This window comes from Numenius arquata, chromosome 1, assembly GCF_964106895.1.
Source record: "Numenius arquata chromosome 1, bNumArq3.hap1.1, whole genome shotgun sequence".
Classification (NCBI taxonomy): Eukaryota; Metazoa; Chordata; class Aves; order Charadriiformes; family Scolopacidae; genus Numenius; species Numenius arquata.
Genome location: NC_133576.1, coordinates 16296863 through 16316097, shown reverse-complemented (window position 1 = coordinate 16316097; position 19235 = coordinate 16296863). Strand labels below are relative to the sequence as shown.

Here is a 19235-nt window from a genome sequence, read left to right as displayed (position 1 = left end):
TGATTGGGAAAAGGCAGCATGGGTGCACCAAGGGCAAATTGAGCTTGACAAACCTGATTGCCTTCTATGAAAAAGTAACTTGCTTGGTTGATGTGGGGTGACTGGTGGACATATCTACCTGGATTTCTCCAATGCTTTTGATGTGGTTCCCCGCAGCCTCCTCCTAGAGAAACTCTTGTGTTACAGTGTGGACAGTGATCTGTGTGGTGGGTGGGGAACTGACTGCCAGGCCACACCTAAAGGGTGGTGATAAATAGCTCCTTTTCAAACTGGCAGCCTGTCACAAGTGGGGTCCCCCAGGGACTGATACTGGGCCCAATGCTGTTTAATATCTTCGTAAGTGATCTGGATGATCGAATCAAGTGTACCCTGATGAATTTTGCTGATGATACCAAACTGAGTGGGAAAGTGGATACTTTGGAAGGGAGAGACAACCTGTGGGAAGACCTGGATAGGCTGGAAGAGAGGGCTGACAAGAACCTTATGGAGTTCAACAAGGACAAGTATAAGGTCTTGCACCTGGGAAAACATAATCCAGGAGTGCAGCACAGGCTGGGATCTACTCGGCTGGAGAGCAGCTCTGTGGAAAGAGACCTGGGGGTCCTGGTGGACCACGAGCTCAATATGAGCAAACAGTGTGCTGCTGCGGCAAAGCAAGCCAACAGGATGCTGGGCTGCATTAACAAGGGCATCACCAGCAGAGATATAGAAGTCATTATCCCACTCTCCTCAGCACTTGTGAGGTCACACCTGGAATACTGTGTTCAGCTTTGCTCCCCGCTATGCAAAAAAGATGTGGACAGGCTGGAGAGGGTCCAGAGAAGGGCCACAAAGATGATCAAAGGACTGGGAAGGCTGCCATATGAGGAAGGTTGAGACAATTGGGTTAGTTCAGCTTTAGAAAAGTAGGCTTAGGGGAGACCTTATCACCATGTTCCAGTATTTAAAGGATGGCTACAAAGAAGATGGAGACTCCCTTTTTATAAGGAGTACCATGGAAAAGATGAGGGGTAATGGATACAAGTTACTCATGGAGAGATTCCACTTGGACACAAGAAGAAAATTTTTCACAGTGAGAACAGTCAGCCATTGGAATAATCTCCCCAGGGAAGCGGTGAATTCCCCAACACTGGACACTTTTAAGATTCGGACGGGGTGCTGGGCCACCTTGTCTAGACTGGGCTTTTCCCAAGAGAGTTTGGACAAGATGATTCTTGAGGTTCCTTCCAACCTGGTATTGTATGACTCTATGATTCTACGATTCTATGCTAGTGAAGTTCTCTTTTTCAGTGGATGACCTTCTAAATTCATCACTCATTTCCATTTTCAGAACTGCAGGATTAAAGGTCTTGACTACCAATATATTCCACCATTTGACCTATTCTGTGATGATCAGTACTCAGATCACTGTCTTAGTAATTTGTGAATTAGAAAAAAGTGGCTGTTGATTGAAGGGCGTTTCATTTTAGTTCAGACATAACACTCCTCCCATCTCCCAAATGTGTGCAATATAGTGTCAAGTGCATCAAAGTAATGCCTAGAAGTGACTGACAAAACTAGAATCTCCAAGGCAAGAACAGCAAAGGGAAGACTAATCACCAGCTTTTCCAGCAGAAACTACAGCATGGGGTCAGTCACATTTTCCCAAGGAATAACAGAAAACATGTTTCCTTTTCCAAGGAAGAAGGCAAAACAGGGGAAAAAAGAACTATACAGTCTCATCAGCGAGCACAGGTATTTGAACAGACCTAGTGAGCTATGTAGCCCCTAAGTCTGAAGAAATTCTCTGAGAAGTTTCTTTCTATAACCAGTCTTTTATAAAGTGTCTCTTTCCCTTTCCAGTGTTGTTGAAGCACTCATGTTGCTGGCGACAGTCCTTGTAGAAGATTCTGCCCCACTGTCAGATCGGACACTGAGTTGTAAATTACATTTTCCTTCTGCACATAAGTAGTATAAGGTTCCACTTCCATTGTGTCATCCTAGCAAAACAAAACCAAAAACTGTAAATGCAAGTAGTAGTTTAGTTTGTCAAAACTCTGCAAGCCTTTGATCTGGACTGAAGAATGTAACTGGGAAATACTGCTCCCATATTTATTCCTCTTGGAGTCAAGGAAAATAACTTATTGCTATTTCTATCAAAGAACATGTATTGCTGTTTCTGTCAAATATTTGGAGCCTAAAGCTGAGGTATTGGTTCACCTGCCTCCTTTTTCTCCCCTTCTACCCCACTTATTTTGGCCTCATAAAAATTGTATTAAGGTCTAATTCTCTAGAAAGAGCAAATAACATGCTAGAGTCTTGACCAAGATTGATTCCTCCATTAGTTTACAATTTTTGTCTACAAACACACTAATGAAAGTTGTGTAATGTGACAGCAAGAACACTGGTTCTTAACCCATTATTTGACATTAATGCAACTGCATCTGTCAGCAACAACTGGGAGGTAGAGCAGGAGGAATAATAACTAGAATTGACTAAGTCTTTTCAGAAATCAAAACTGAAGCACCTTTTTAAGTTGACAACAGAATTTGAGCTTAGTGTCTGCTGTAGGTGCACAGATATTCACAAGACAGATGTAACAAATCTTGCCTGCATAGAAATGCTGATATTTGTGTTCGGTAGCAGGGAACAGGGTCACAGAGCCAATGAGTGAATTGCTTAGCTGCACAGAAAGCTTGTAATAGCATAGGGAATTCAAGAATACCTCACAGTTTGCAGCTCAGCACTGCTTCCATTGTTTCAGAAAATGTTTTGTCTTGAGTATGGTTGGTCCTTGATTGTGGATTGACCATACAAGATAAGGAGTGGCCTTCAAAGTTTGCACATCATCATTCTGGACATCAAGAGGAATATTCTTTTTTTCTCTGTGTCTGTTAATTTTGTTATTTAATCCTCTTGTTTACTAATAGCTTTCTTAATATTCCCTAACCCCTGACAACGCAGTATCCTTCCTAAGTATTGTTTGTACAGCAGTTGTGGTCAGTGTATCTGATACCAGCAGGGAGATGTGGTGGAACTCACTCCTTGCTAAGATAAAGGGTGGCAGTTGCTGAGCTTTTGCTGTTGGAACATGCCTCTAATGTTTGCTCCAAGTCAAAATTATGGTGATGATAGGCTTTGTTTTGTCCTGAGATACAGCTAAGAGCAAATATATAAGACACAAGCACCCGCTGAAAGCAGAGTGTAGAAATCTAATAGTTTCCCTTTACTGACTATGTTTTCAGGGCTACCAAAAGATCTCTGACTTGGTGATGGTCTAATTTGTATAATTCTCCTTACCTGTGGGGAATATGTAGGAGCAGTCTCAGGAGGTTTGGTTTTGTGGCACAGTCTGTGAAAAAGAAAACAAGTATTAAAGCTACTTCCTTTCTCAGTACTAGGTTTGGCTGGATCACAGCCTGGTTTGTTTGACCACACTCTTATGAACCTTTTCTTTTTTGTCATCAAGAGTAAAGCCAAAAAGCCTTCTCATGTCTCTCTATCCTTGACTTTTTATCCTTGTTGTGTCTTCAGTTGGGATAGAGTTAACTTTCACATCCTTCAGGATGGGAAATAGTGTTGATGATGCACTGGTGGTTTTGGCTGTAGCTAAGCAGTCAAAGGCCTTTTCTGCTCCTCATACCACCCACCAGTGAGTAGGCTGGGAGTGCACAAGGAGCTGGGAGGGAATACAGCTGGAACAGCAGACCCCAACTGACCAAAGGACTATTCTATGCCATGCAATGTCATGCTCAGTGTATAAAGTTGGGGGAAGAAGAAGAAAGGGGGGATGTTTGGAGTGATGGCATTTGTCTTACCGAGTAACCATTATGCGTGACAGCCCTGATTTCCTGGTCATGATTGAACACCTGCCTGCCGATGGGAAGCAGTGACGGAATTACTTGTTTTGCTTTGCTTGCATGCACGGCTTTTGCTCTAACCTATTAAACTCTCTTTATCTCAACCCATGAGTTTTTTCTCACTTTTTCTGTTCTGATTCTCTACCCCATCCCAACTTGGGGTGTGAGTGAGCAGCTGCGTGGTCCTGGTTGCCAGCTGGGGTTAAACCATGACAATCTTGAAACTATGGCACCCTGACTTTCTTCAGAGGTGTTTTCTCATGTTTGTGGGAGCTTAAGCACAAAGTGGAAGCAGAAGATTGAAATGAAATTTCTCTGGAAGGATGTACAATTTGCGGCTAGCGAAATTGTATTGAACCAATTCTTCCCCTCTGAGGTAGAAGGTTTGGGAAATAATCACTTTTGGAAAAGGGGAAGGAGGGAACATAGCTGAGGTTTTAATACAGGTGCTATCTGAAGAATAGCTTTACTCTCCCAGTTTCCTATTAAAAAGAAGAGCTCCCTTTTAGTGTGGCAGGCAATGCAATGAGGATCCTCTACCAACTTCTGCCCATTTATATTTTACTCAGGTGCATTATTCAGTGAAGATGTGCGCAATGCACAGTGTCTACAGTATAGAATTATTTGATGTAGTTAATTCAGTTATTCATACCAGCACAGACTGAGATAATCATATGGATTGAAGACACAAACACTACTTAAAGATTTCTTCTAGCATTATGCAATCTATTCTTAGCACCCTGTCACATACCTGTCATGGTGGAGCTTAAAATAGTAAATGACAGCCACGAAGGTGATAATGCTCAGGAAACAAAGAATGATGGAGATATACAGGATAGAGTCGTTGTTGTCTAAACACAGAGAGTTAGTTTTAGTTATATCTTCTTTGTTATTTCAGTATAAGATTAAACCTGCTTTAATATATACACACCTTTTCAGCATGCTGATAAAATAAATATAATCCCCTTAAGCAGAAGGGAAAGTCAGTAACAAAACTTGTCTGAGAAACATAAATGGAGTCTGTTTCAGAGACAAAAACAGATCACACAAATTTCACAGTGGACACTCGTGATATTTTTTCACTAAGTCATACCTGAGCTCCTCTCAAGGACTCAGCATATCTCGGTACTGCAACTTGTGTAGTTCTCAAATAAAACAAAAATAGCAAAACCCAGAAACCAAGTGTCATTCAGTCAGACATTCACAACTCAGAATGAAGTGATTTGTTTATGCTGGCCACGCAAGAGTTGGTTCTCTTTGACTCTCTTACCATTATCTGAGCAAGAGACTTCACATTTGCATCCAAAAATTTTTGATGATGTTCTGCCTCCAGGTGATTATTTTAACACTAAGATCATGACTGCTTTGTGGTTTTTTTCCAACAACATCTCCGCTACCAAAATAATATACCACAGTAATGTATATTCATCTTAAGAAAGAAGCCATTAGGAAATGGTGCCTAGAACACAAACAAGCTGGTGATGTTTCTGGGCAAAGGCAGTTGGGGATAGTACTCTTGTCTATATGGGACTTCACTGAAGGTTTTTACAGATTTTCCATCCTAGAATGAGCAAGAGTGTGCACAGGAGACTAACCATGATTTTGAATGCCGAACGCACAAAGAGAAGCTTACTTGGACGACAGGCTATAGACTCCCTCCAGTTCCCAGCTGGGTGGGACACAATGCAGGTTGTATTAGTCACATTGGTGCTGTATGCTGTGAACTTGCTGAAAACAGTCACTGTCCCATCATCATGGCCTTCTTCATTGGGGGTGGAATTGCTCTCTAGGACCCACGAGATCTGAGCAGCCGGTTTCCCTGCCGCTGCTTTGCACACAGGGTTCCCTTGATCATCACAGTACAGGGTCAGCTTGGGAGGGACTGCAAAGCATCAGGAAGGGGAGATACATGGAGTTAGTTTGCCTCAGTTAGGACAGGTTGTTCTGGTTCTCTACCCAAAATGAACAGAGTGAAAAGAGGAGAGTAAGGTTGGAGGTGCCATCCCGTTACAGTGACATGGGCCAAAGACATAAGAGACAAAGATAGCGCCTCTTTTTTCCTTCTGGACAACTCTCTCCCATTCAGGTGAGTTACCACAGTCAGCTACCATTAGAGGAGGCTTCCCTGGACATTGTGGTAGGGAATTATCCCAAATAGAGGGCTGAATCAGACTTTTGTCCTAAGCAGCCATTGTACACATCGTTTAAAATGTATCTGAATGCCAGCACAAGAGGAAATGGGTCCATTCTTACTGTCTGGAGGAGGACACCCCATATTCAGTACAATATCTCAGCACTTGGAAGTGTTAGTCTCACATGCTTTAGTTCTCTTAAATGAATGTATTAACGATACAGGATAACCAGAAGCATATGCAGAATACTCTTTTAGTATATTGGATTAGTATGTCCCCTGGTGCATGGGGAGAGGAACTTTGTCTGTCCAGGCCCAGACACGGTCCTTGGGAGAACCGTAAAATGAGGAAGGAGTCCCTTACCCAGCACAGTCAGGTGGTATGGCCTGTGGAAATTCCCTTCTGCTGCTACTACTTCACAGGTGTAATTTCCCTCATGGGCTATTTTCACTTGTCGTATCTCAAGGGTAGCATCCCGATCTGGTCTGAGTTTCCAGTTCATGCTGTCGCTGCAGTTTGTTCTGTCTGTCTTGTTCCAATCAGCCCTGTATCCCAGGGTGCAGGGGCCTCCAAGCTTGGGACTTATTTTCCATGTTACCATAGTTATATTTGATTTCTGAGGGCAAGCGAGCACGGAGCTGCTACCTACTGTCACTGACACGCTGTCGTTCCCTGAAGGACAGAAAGAAGGAAAAAGACGCGTGAGAAGGATCCCAGGGATGTCACTCATAGCCTTGGAGTTCTGGTCTGTGCTTCACAGAGAAATGCCTGCGTTGTTACATGCCAGGGTAAGGCCCTGTCTGTGCTCATCTGCTAATTGTCATCTGGTATTACACCTGTGGATAATGGAGCCAGTGGCCTATCACAGCCTGCCTTCTCACTACTATCCACAAATTTCCTACTGGGGCTTATCTCGGTGGATAAGACAGATACTGGAGGAAGACCCTACTCCTTAACTTAAGCAATTCAGCATCTGAATAGTGTGTTCCTATTGGCAAATCCTCCAGTGGGTTGCCACTAACAGGCTGAAATGATAGAAATTCGACTATTGCATTTGGTCATATGATAATTACTTTCCTCTGGGACTGTTGCTACCAATGAAGGAAACAACTTTTACTTCTGCCTTCATACAAAATCCAACGCTGTGGGCAAAGGCCTTGTCTATGCCTCTCAGACATGACCACGACATAAGTAACAATGGTGTAGCTTTATGTAGGAGGAAAAGTTTTTGCCTTATGTCTCAGGGGTGTCTTTACATTTTCTGAATCTTTGTGAACATATGCATTCACACTATGAGGGTACACGATGTGTACATATGCATTCACACTGTGATCCTTGAACTATGTACTTGAAGCTACATGTCTGGATGGAAAAGCTTGCACCTAGTCCTCTTGTCCTTTTTGGAAACTACCACATTGGCTATTGAAGGTTAGAGAGCCAGACCACTATTATGGCTCCAATGTGTGCTGTGTTTGTTCAAGACAAGGCACACCCTCATGATTAGGCAACAAACTAATCTGCCTGGGCTTTCTTTTTCCACAGGCTTTCAGGACTGATTATTTTTTTGCACATTTTGAACATGAGTCATGCTTGCTATCTTTATATACCAGATTTGGGACCCATCATCTGCCTGTGGCTTCAAGTGACATATCCAAGGTGTGAAGTTTCTGACCTCAAGATTCATTTCAACTTGACCATTGAAGCCTCTCAACGTGATGCCACCTTTGGGACAGCCAGTTCTTTTGCTTTGTTTCAACTAGTCACATTGGGAGCTTTTCCTTAATCAAGTATTATGTGATGGGTTTTGTTCGCAGTAAGGGTACATGTGGGCAAGCAGTCAGAGATGAAAGAAAGGTTACCTGTAACTGTTCTTCAAGATGAGTTGCTTGTATGTGCATTAGTGTTTCTTACATTTACATACACATGTATGTAAGGCACTTTTGATACTGAGAGAAAACGAGAGTCTGCAGCACAGTGGGAAATGTGGGTGAGGGAATGGGACTGTGTCCTTTGGGTCCTGCTGAAATTAAAAGCAAACAACCCCAAAAATCCACAATGTATGTATGTGTATAAATAACCACCTGAAGAAGACCTGTTACAGATAAATAACCTTTCTTTTTCCAAATCTACATGCAACGATTAATGAATTAATAGGAATCATGCCCATAGCTGCAATCCAAGCCAGCCTCCATTTACCACCTCACTAGTTTCCTCTTTTAATAGGTGACCGTTAAACTGTAAACCAGGGACTGTACACCATTGATCTCTGAGTGCTCTGTGTCTCTGTCTCCGAGTTGCCTTACTCAGACCTTCCTTGGTCTGAGTAATGACTTTAGCGACTTTCTAGAGCTGTGCGTGAGGAGAAAATCAGCATACTATTTCAAACCATGAATTAATCTAGAAGGACAACCAAAGTTAATCAACCTGATTTGTACCAACAAATGAATGTTTGACAAATTATTCCAAAAATGTTAAACCCCTCCTCAAACCTTTCAAGCAACAATTGAAAGTTCAGCTGGAATACCCAAAGAATTGGAAGACCTAAGTTTTGTGTGGTTAATCAAACCTTTGTCAAATTCTTCCTCTGACGTACCAGACCTGACTTTGTTGTGTTTCTCTATCCCCTACCCAGAGCTTGAATTTTTTTGCCTCTGCTGGCTGGCACAATATGAAGCCCTGTTCCTGAACATTAACAACACTGTAAGGAATGGTCTTAATGAGCATCAGCTTCAAATTATTAGTCAAATCATTGCTACTAGCCTCTTTGAGAAAACTGAAGTTGGTTTTACCTTAAAAATGTTGTCTGAAATCTCATTTTCTTCTGGAATCTAGGTGAATGAACTATTCCGGCTCAACCACTTTTCCTTCTCTTTAACCATGTTCTTGGGAAATGATTTCTGACTTGCAAAATAATACCATTCACTACATTTTAACTATTTAAAGATCCTTTTAAAGGTTTTTGCCTTTTTGTTTTGAGGACTAAGTATCCTTTGGGTGAAGACATTTCCAAATCTAGACCTAGCTCCTGCAGGTGGATAGAAGGTGTAGCTGCAATATTGCCCCACACTGCACTACACCGTACGGTGCTGTAATATATTAGTTACTCCAACTGTATAACATGGAAATTAGAGTGTATTCTGATAAGTTTGGGGGTTTTTTGCTGGTAGAAAAGGAAAATTAGGTGAGGATGGTATTTCACTGAGGCCATCCAGTTCCCATTTTTATTAAACAAAGGTAATTATACTTAGCTTCCTGCTGCTCGGTACTGCAAGGATTCATTGATTTCCAAGTGCAGCTGAAGAAGAAAAGTGCTATCTCTTCACACCTTTTTTTGATACACAAATTATTCACCACCCCACAAATGCTTGTTTACTTACTTCAATTGTCCACAGTCGTAGGTGATATGTTACTACACTGGAAGTGTTTTTAAATGACAGATTTTTTCTGCTTAATGGAATTTCAAGCTAATGCGAAGTGTGTGTTTTGAACTCAGATGATTTTACCAGGAGACGAAGTAAAAAAAGCTTTTGTCTTGTTTGTTTCTGGATGCAATTTCTATGAATGTCTGCAAATTGGAGAACAAAGTGTTTCCTCTCCCAGTTTAACTGACAAAAGCCTCAAGATCTCTGAGTCATGTCATCAGTATGGCTGACCTCATCTGAAAATGACTAAGCAAACCTAAGCGTTCAAAGAGCCTGTGTGTTGAGGCTGGGGTTTCTTTGGATAATGTTTAGAAATGTTGTGCAGGAATGACAATGTCATGCATATTTAGGCGTGTACACTTTCATTTACATAATAAAGCAGTATCATTTTACTTGTCTTTCAGTTCTGCATCTCCTAAGCAGCCTATTGCAATGTACAAGTTCCCCAACATAACAGTTTGTGTGCTTTAAGACTGTAAAGAACGAGGGAGTGAAAGTGGTGCTTTCTGCTATGCCTTTCTGTCATATTCTTCCTGTATGAATCGGTACCATTCACTTCAAATGATAACCCACATCAGTCAGCTTAAAATCTGCTGAATCATGTTTATGTACAATGCTAGGTTTACAATACATTTGTAGAAGGATTCTTTACGGCCAGGGTAGCTGGTGCGACACTGGAACAGGTTGCCCAGAGAAGTTATTAAGGACCCATCCCTTGAAATGTTCAAGGCCAGGCTGGATGGGGCTCCAAGCAATCTGGTCTAATGGGAGGTGTCCCTGCCCAGGGCAGGGGGGTTGGAACTAGATGATCTTTAAGGTCCCTTCCAAACCAAACCATTCTGTGATTCTATGATTCTATGAATTCCCTCGTGTCTTGTTGTGAGTTTAGAAGGCTTTTAGCAAGGCAAGATCTTTTCCCCAGACAGTAGATTAATTAGTAAAAACTCTTCTTGTTTATCCAACTCTTACATACAGTTTCTTACTAATGTACTAAAGTTAAAGTGGTTTCACTTTATTGTCTTCCATTGCTAGAGCGCAGCTAAGTGGCATCAGTGAAAATATGAATTGTGTACTTCTTCGCTTCACTTCTTTTCTCAGGCATGCTGCTAGAAACACGATCTTTATACTTCTTTTACAGAAGAAGAATGTGTATGCCAAAAATCCTGAAAGGTTTGGTTAATTTGTATTTCTGAAATGACTTTGAAGGTCTCCTCTTAAGGTGGAACAGGGAATATGTATTTATCTCTGTAGAACAGACCGGTATTATTAGGAGGAGATTTTATCCTATATTATGACCCTGTTAGCCTGTTAGCATTTTCCCAAGAACTGTCTAAAACTCTGTCTTTGTGTTGAAAGCAGAGAAATAAACAAAATGGTAAGGGAGCAAGGCGTAACTGCAGAGCCTGCACCTATTTTGATTCTCTTCCAGTTCAATGTAACATGGAAGCATGTTGTGATGGCAGGGTGCTCTGGATACATGCTCAACTGAGTCCCAAAACCAGCATGGCCAGGTTGATAGTTCTGCTGGGCTCATTAGCCTTGCTTGTCAGCCATATGGATGGTTATAACGCTTCCTTTTCTATAGATGCTCACTCACATTCTCATGTGGTGCAGAAATCTTCCAGCATGCTTGCTATTCTCCCAAGAAAGCGTATGCAAAGAGTGAGCTCTGCTTCGTTTTGCCACAGAGCATAGCACCAAGTTCAGATAATGTGAGGTTTTGAACTATGTGAGCTTAAATCTTGTCACTCACAAGTAAAAAAGTCTGGGCCTGGGTAATACTCAATGAGAAGCTTTCAAACCATAAAGAATAGTGCCAGCCATTTTGATAACTGTCTCTAATGAAAAGACGATTTGCTTTTCTGTCTATTTCAAGCAGAAATATAGCCTAATGAGATGTCAAGACTTGCTGGTTTTTAGCACAAAGTTTGCTTTATTTAAAAGCAGTCCAAAATGTGTATTCCCAGGGATTTATTTGTAAAGAGCTATGGGACCCACCAGCACAAAGGCAGTTCTTTAAATAGAAATTATCCTGTCCCTCCTACCATAGCATTTCCTGCAATTTGGAGCTGTTGATAAGACCCCATGTTAGGCTGAAGTTGGACATGCCCTGCTTTCTTTTTCAAGTGAGCATACCAAAAGTCATCTGGTCTCTAAAAATATTAGAACAGAAACCAATATGGTAGAAAGTGATAGCTCTTTAGGGAACACAGAATTGCTAGCTATACTCACGAAAAAAAAAAACAAACTTGTGTGAAAATAAATCTTCCCTGTTCTCCACGTCCCTACAGAACAGGGTCTTTCCCCAGGTCCTCTCTTCTACTCCACCAGTATTTGGTGACTTGTCGGGCTGCACAGATTCCACATGATCTCTTCTGAGCTCCCATGTCTATCATTTCTTGTGGATCTGCTCCAACCAAGCCCCTTTCCAGGGTCTCCCCATCTGCTTTCTTTGCCCTCACGCTGCTTGCATGCACTCCAGGGCATGTACTCAGCAGCTCTGAGGGAAGACACAACCTCCCCTTCCGTCTAGGAATTTCTCTAAACCTAAACAGTGTGTGTCTGCTCTGCAGGAGAACTAAACAAACAAAAGTATTCAAGTCTGTTAAAGAGGAAAGGTTCAGTGCTGCAAGTGTTTTAATTCAGACTTGTCGCTGCACCACAGTTTTCCAGAATGGCGCTTTCATACGGTAAAATGGCTAAAACTCAGTTGCTAGTTTCCTCTGCAGTAGCTGGTTGGTTTATGACCAATGCCTTAGGGCATATATGCCATACACGTCAGCTTTTATCTATTCAAAAGAAGGCTTGGAAACAAGCCAGCGCATTGCACTGCCACTTCTTTCAAGGTGAAATCCGGTGTTATAGCTGAGGTGAACTGACTGCTTGCTGCAGCTGAAAAAGGAGATAACCAGCACAACAAAGGCCTCACTCGCTGCGATTTGACTCCAGCCTCTGAAGTTCATCTAATTATAACACCAAGAATACTATGCCCTCCCTCATTGTCTCTCCTTGACTGTTGAAGAAAATTTAAAGCCGTGTCTGAGGAGGTTCTCAAACTTTATTCAAACGCATTGAGTGCGCGTTCCAGTGCACTGACAGATTCCACTTTTATGTTTGGAAATGGACACATCTTTTATCAGGAAAAAACAAACTCAGTTGAGGAGTTCACATTTGTGTTTCATAAATGTGCTGCTTACTGTTGTCATTACTGTAATTGAAAGATTGGGGGAAAGATTTATTTTTTTTAACATGGTTTATGTAGTGTCTTTGACATCACTTGTGGATAAGTAGTTGCAACAGTTCCTTTGCGGTGTCACTCAGTCATTTCTCCTATTTCAGAGAGTCTTTCTCACAGTAAAAGGAGAAAGATTTTAAAAACAGGAAAATTTGATTGTGAAGCCACTGAAATTTTGAGGGGAATCACTGCAAAATCAGAGACAGCTACACAGCTTGAAAGTGCTTTTGATTGATTTCAAATAGGAAAGATTTCCAGCCTTTGTTAGTCTTTATAGCGGGTTTTAACCCACAGTAGTATTTTTTCTTGCCCCCAGAATGACTCAAGTTCCATGACACCCTCTTCAGAAATGTAGTTGTTAAAGAGTTTTTCGCACTCTACCTATTGTGTCTCTATTTGTTACAGTAACAATCTACCACAGCACTTCGGGGCATCTCCCGCCTCTTATCCCCCACCGCCCCCACCCTGCCCCGCCACTGCAAATACTGATGCATTAAACTTAGAGGTATAATGAACTGAAACACTGATCATGCCACAAGCAAATGACTAACTGTATCTTGGAATGAATACATTATATGAGTCATAGCAAGTCATAATCAAAAAGGAAGTACAGGACGCTTGGAAGAAGCCAGATACAACAGGCTGAGCTTTGCATCTGTTTTCCCCTCCTGCTGCCACAGAGTGCCTGTGACACTTAGCAAGGCTTGTCTAGAATGACGTGAAAGATAAACAAAGAGAAGTGCTTTGTACTAGGGTAGGGATTGCTAAAGTACTGACAAAGTTGTATATATGGCAGCTTTGTAATTCCAAAACTGTAGCCACAACAGCACAGGACAGAGTGTAGACTGAAAACCAGCCCTGCGTGTTGGGTGAGTAGTAAGTAGATAGAACTAATTTTCTTGATGGAAATACATGAACTAGCTGGCCTGAGCTCATATGACTCTGGTTTTAGAAGTGCAATCACAGCTTTTTCAGCATGGACATATCTTTGAAAGGACACAATAAGAGACATACCTTTATTGTTAGTTTCCCACTCACACTCTTTTATCCTTTATCATCATTATTCCTTGAAAATGTCTCCTATTCCCATTTCATTTTATATAGGCTTTTTTTTCCTATCCTCAGAAATTCCTTTCTTCCTCATACTGAAATTATTTTTTTGTTCTCCTTTTAACACATTTATCTTCTGCCACAATTACTGTGTCACTTGTAGTATGAATCTCTTTCCTGATGTTGTCTCATATAAGCTAAAATAGCAACCTTAAAAGACATCCAGAAAAATACACTCTGTCATTGTAAACTCTGGTTTTCCAGTATGAAGTGCCTGCAGCATGGCTGGATTTTTTTTAGATTGCAAACTTTAATATCAGGAAGTGATTCTATATGTTGCAGAGAGGTGAACTCACTGACAAAACTCCATAATGAAGTCAAGGTTTCAGTCTTCCCATTCAAGGTGGAATATACCTTTGCAGTTGCCAGTTCCTAGTTTATAAGTTTTCTATGTCCTTTTCACTCTCTCTCTTTAGCTTTCTCCAGTATCGTTTCAAGCAGTCATTCAAGACAGCTGATTTTGAAGGCAAAGGAAAGATGTTAAAGCTCACTTAGTTAGAGATGCAGTTTGATACAGCGTCTTCTTGAAAATCATAAATTAAGCTGAAGAATAGAGGGACAAGTAGAGGGAAAAGTGATTGATAAAGAATTGAATTAAGAAAGGAAAGCAAAAGGCAGCATTAATAGGAGTTGTCAGGTTGAAGGTAGCTTGCTAATAATGTTTCTCAGCAGATGATTTTATCGTAATTCTGTTTAACAATTTTACTAATGGAATTGGCATTCGTATTGGGAGTGTGTGACGAAATTTGTTGAAAGTGGGAAGAATATAGTATTTTTAATATAAAGAATGGAAATGTCACACAAAAAAGAACCAGGTGACCTTGATGAGTAGAATGGTAGATGTATGCTGAAATGCAGCAGCCTAAAATGTAATAACAATAAAAATAGGCAGAACAACAAATTCAAGCTGGAAATTAGAATAGAGACTCTTGCCTCAATCAGGATTAAAACCAGCCTCACAATAAGGTGGGTGCTTTTTTTGGTGCTCAGATTGTTTATGAAAAGTGCTTCATGATACGATGCCTGCAAAAAAAAGTGATTTGATGCAGTGATACAGGGATCCTTTCCGAGGTTGTGTTTCTACCCTCATGTAAATGGGCTATGTCTCAATATAAACATGACTTTGTAGAAAAAAAAAGGATGGGTACAATTTTTTAATGAAGGAATTAGTTGGTGTTTAAATGGTATGTTTAGAGCTATCCAGCTTGCTAAAGAAATACCGTTGGCCAAATCCTCAACTGATAATAAATCATCACTGAACTTAACAAGCTGTCGCATATTACATCAGTCCAGCTGTAAGTTTTAAACTTGGTATAGCAACTTCTGTGTGCAAAGTAAGCAGATCTTCATCCTTGCAGAATGTGAGCTGAAATGGATGAGGGGAAAAGGGATTTACATTGGATGCCGAAGTACCTTCGGTAGTATTTCTTCCAGAGTAGCACTGTGACATCATGTGTAACAAAGTGCAAAGGGCCCCCACTTCTCAGTATGGAAAAAGAGATACAGATGTTTTATACTCTGTTCTGCACGCTGAAATTGCTCTTTACTCTCTTCCTCATGATAAGCATAAAAAAAAAAAATAACTTGTACTGTTTATTTATGCTTACAGGGCATTTTCCTGCTATTCTGAACAAAAATTGATCATTGACTGAAAACAGTAGGTTGTATGCCCTCTTTTTATACTTTGCAGAGAGCACATAAGGGGTTCCTGTGAAAGCACGTATATGACCTCACTTCTATGTGGTCAAAATCTCAGTCATACCTTGTTGAGTGCTTAGCTTTAGCATAGTACTTTCTAGCATTTTCTTACTCGATACAAAGATAAGGCAGCACAAGAAGATTCCCTACACTTTTTTCTTATGAATGATTATACCTCTAAATACAAAATATATCAACTGTGAGTCTTAAGTAGCAGGTATTCCTGCAAGTGCATTCCCAGTTAAAGAACATCTGCTTCGTAGTCATGGAGTATTTGGTCAGCTTGCAAGACTGAACTTCCTTGTTTCCATGGTTTTGAAACTAGACACGTTCAGACGTTGCATTTGGACCACAGCAAAGTAAAACATTAATGTCACAAGGACAAGCTTTGAAGATTGTGCTAGGGCAATTTAGATGCCTTCTGAGAAAATTTTTGCTTAATCTAATAGTACAGAATTGTGTTTTAAGCATGTGGGTAAGAAAAACAGGCTGTTTGCATTAGGTTTTTTTAGGGTAAAAGAAGTCAGAATGATTCCAGCACATAGACCAAAGGAGCAGCAAAGAAATAGTGAAATGTAGACAAATGCAAGTGCACTAGAATCATTTTTTACGCTGTGATTTTTTGTATCTGGAGCAAGATTCCACAGTAAACTAAAATAAGAGGCACCAGAGACAGGATCACTGAAACACACTAGGCCAAAGTAAGGCAGTAACTTTTCAGTAGTACACTAGTGAAAGAGAATTTAAAAGTTATATTAAGGAAAGTAACTCAATGAAAGCAGCAGCATGCAGGTAAACTTGAGCTCTAGCCAGGTTGCCCTGTAAATCTTCTCCATTTTTATTCACTTCATACACTCTAATTCCAGCACTGATGCAATGCCCCTGAGCAGTTTTTTACTATTGGCAGAACTGAACCAACCATAGAGAATTACGTCTCATTAATGACAAATGTCTTTCTTGCAGCTTCCTCTGAAGTACTCAGTCCTATTTATTGTCACAGGATACAACTACAGATGCAGGACTTACACAATCCAACATTGCAAACATTAATCCAATAAAAAGCATTTGTTGCACGAACCTCTCATGGAAGATCTTACCTTCCCTTGTCATTTCTCCTTTGGAGTAAGTACACAACCCCCTGAGGTGTCCTGTCTGCTTAGTTAAACTAGAGAAGTCTTAAAAGTATTACCAAAAAGATTTTAATTTTGCGACTTTTCCACTGCTGCTACTATGAGGATTGTCGCAGGACTGCTAGTACAGATCATGTACCAGCAGCTTCAGTAGTATATTATCCAGGTCTACGTGGTGGCAGATCTAGATACAACAATCATGATGTGACCACAGCTTTGCTTCTGAGCTGCCCCTTCTGCTGTTATAAAAACTGCCCAAACCACACAAAACAACATGCTAAGGAAATGTTAAGGAACATGCTAATGCAGATAAAGCCTGATTACACACAGCAGGTTTTGCATGACCTTATTTCATTCAGGGTAGCTTGCTGTAGTCTTCAACAGGGGGGACATAGTTCCTTCTAAGCTTCATACAACACTAAAATTCTCTGGGTAGAATACATACGTTGTATCACCTTGACACACTTAGCATGTGATCTCTGAAGAAAAAACCTTGTCACTACATCTTGCTCAGAACAGTCACTCTAATATTGAAGGAAACAAGTTTAAGAGCAGTGTTAACTAAAAACCTCCCATCAAATGTGAGCTGCTTTTTGTCTGGGGGACTGCTGCATGGTCCTGGAAGAGCACAAGTTCTAGAAATGCAAATGAACAGTATGTGAGAGACATTAACTGCCGTAGCTAGGCCATATTAAAACCACAGCAACTACACTAAAAGACAAGGTTACTCTGTCTAAGACAGGCTTTGGAGTGCCACTTTCTTTGGGACAAGAGCCTTTCCCACTCTTGATACTAACCATGCCCATTAGCCTCAAAATGAAATTCCAGGAACTGCTCCCTGCTGTCAGCACGTTGGTGATCTTCCACCACTCCTCAGAAAGATGCAAGAGATCCCTGCGCTATTTATAAAATCATAGAATCATAGAATGGATTGGGTTGGAAAGGACCTTACAGATCATCGAGTTCCAACCCCCACTAGACTACTTCAGAGCATCTGCAGCCTCTCTTCAGCAGAAACAACATGGCCAAAAGCTTCAAGTTCACAAACACTTTCCCAAGCATATTTTAATGTGTCACATGGATCAGTTTCTCAGATGATGTGGATTTAGAGGTCTGAGTAAAAAGGCTATCTATCTGTGACAAACAGTACATTCCCAGCTAAAGGTCAAGAAATAATTGCCTACATGGAAGTCACAGGGATAATGCCTGGCAGCCTTGTGACCACTAAGAAAAAAGGAGTAGGAGTAGTTACTGTGGAAGCACGTTTTAATTATGAGCAATAATTTTTAGCAATTAAAGAAAGTCTCAGCATGATGAATAGCTTTTATGGAAAGAAAATATGCGTGCACGTTTCCCTTTTTTCCATCCCAATGGCTAATTGGTTTCCGTTAGACTCACCTGCTGTTATCATGATATCTGTTACCTTGGTGATGGTGAGCAGCACAAAAACACACACAGTCTTTCCAGCAGTCTTCATGTCGGCTCCTGCTTTCATGGCTTAAGGCAGCTCTGTCACTCCATCCATCCCACTGCCAACCTAGCTGTGATCATGGGGAGTATTTCTTGCCTGCCAATGCATCCTCAGCAGCCAATATCCATGTTTTCTCTCCCCCTTTCCCACTCCTCTTCTCTAGCTGTGTGTGGTCCCGATTGACTGGCTCCTCTAAGCTGGAGAGGTTCCTCCTTCTGACTTTTCAGAGCACCAGGCTTCCTGTGCTGAGCCTAGGCGAACGCTGAAAAAAAAAGATTGAACAACTCTGCCTTCCGTTCATTGGCTCTCCTCAAGAGGCTGATGAGTGAAGATAAACCCTGCAGCATTGCTCAGAGGGGGTAAAAGCAGAGGAGATTATTCAAGGCTCTGAGTTTAATATCAAAAAGGAAAACTTAGTCTTGGGAAGCTACAGAGAAACTTACTCTTCATATTTGTCACTGCTACTACTACTACTGCTGCTGCTGCTACTGCTGCTGCTACTACTGCTACTTCTTTGTCACTTCTTTATTGCTTCTTTGTCACTGCCTCCAAGAACATTCCTCCTCGTGTCTCCCTCAAAAAGATAAGCAATCTCTTCTCTGTAAGTGACATTTTAAATGATTTCTCCCTTCAGTAGCTACTTAGCTACAGGCAGCATAGTTCTCATCTTGAACAATGAGGCTTTCCAGACCTTGGGGGGAATAACTGAGTTTTGAGGGGAAAGAAAAGCCTATTTTAGATACTTATCAGCAGAAATAATACAAAAATACCATGCATCTTTCCCTGAAAAAATGTTTGGATTTTTCAAGGTACTGTTGTGTGGTTTTTTTTAAAATAATACTGTACCTGTTTCCACACTGCCTCACTGATCTACTAATTTTGAATTCAGAGTTTCTTTTCCTTTCTTAAGCCACCACACTTTCCCAGCACAGTTCTGTGGGCTAGCAGTAGAGAAAAAGCCTCAGCTGTTGAAAGCTACAAGTCAGAGTAATTACCACTGAGGACAGAGACATAAGAGGTAAAGACAGAAAACAGATCAAAGTCGGCAGGAAATTCAACTGCTCAGGAGCTAGGACTGCACACCATGTTTGAACATCAATAAGCTGTACTGATGACTGTAGACTGATGTTCTGGTAATTTTGTTTGATCAGACGGGTAATCAAAAGTGGTCTGCATTGATGTTCACTGGAACAGAAGA

At 41.1% G+C, this 19235-nt stretch overlaps 1 protein-coding gene across 1 annotated transcript; it reads right to left on the bottom strand.

Moving 5' to 3' along the window:
• Window positions 1-1856: 1856 nt before the first annotated feature.
• On the bottom strand, window positions 1857-18061 carry LOC141470262 (cell surface glycoprotein CD200 receptor 1-A-like). The gene is made up of 6 exons (XM_074156215.1): window positions 17965-18061; window positions 6335-6643; window positions 5473-5721; window positions 4591-4690; window positions 3280-3331; window positions 1857-1979 (listed from the first exon to the last, which is right to left on the bottom strand). The coding sequence occupies exons 1-6, from the start codon at window positions 18059-18061 to the stop codon at window positions 1857-1859; spliced, it is 930 nt and encodes a 309-aa protein (XP_074012316.1).
• Between the last annotated feature and the right edge of the window lie 1174 nt (window positions 18062-19235).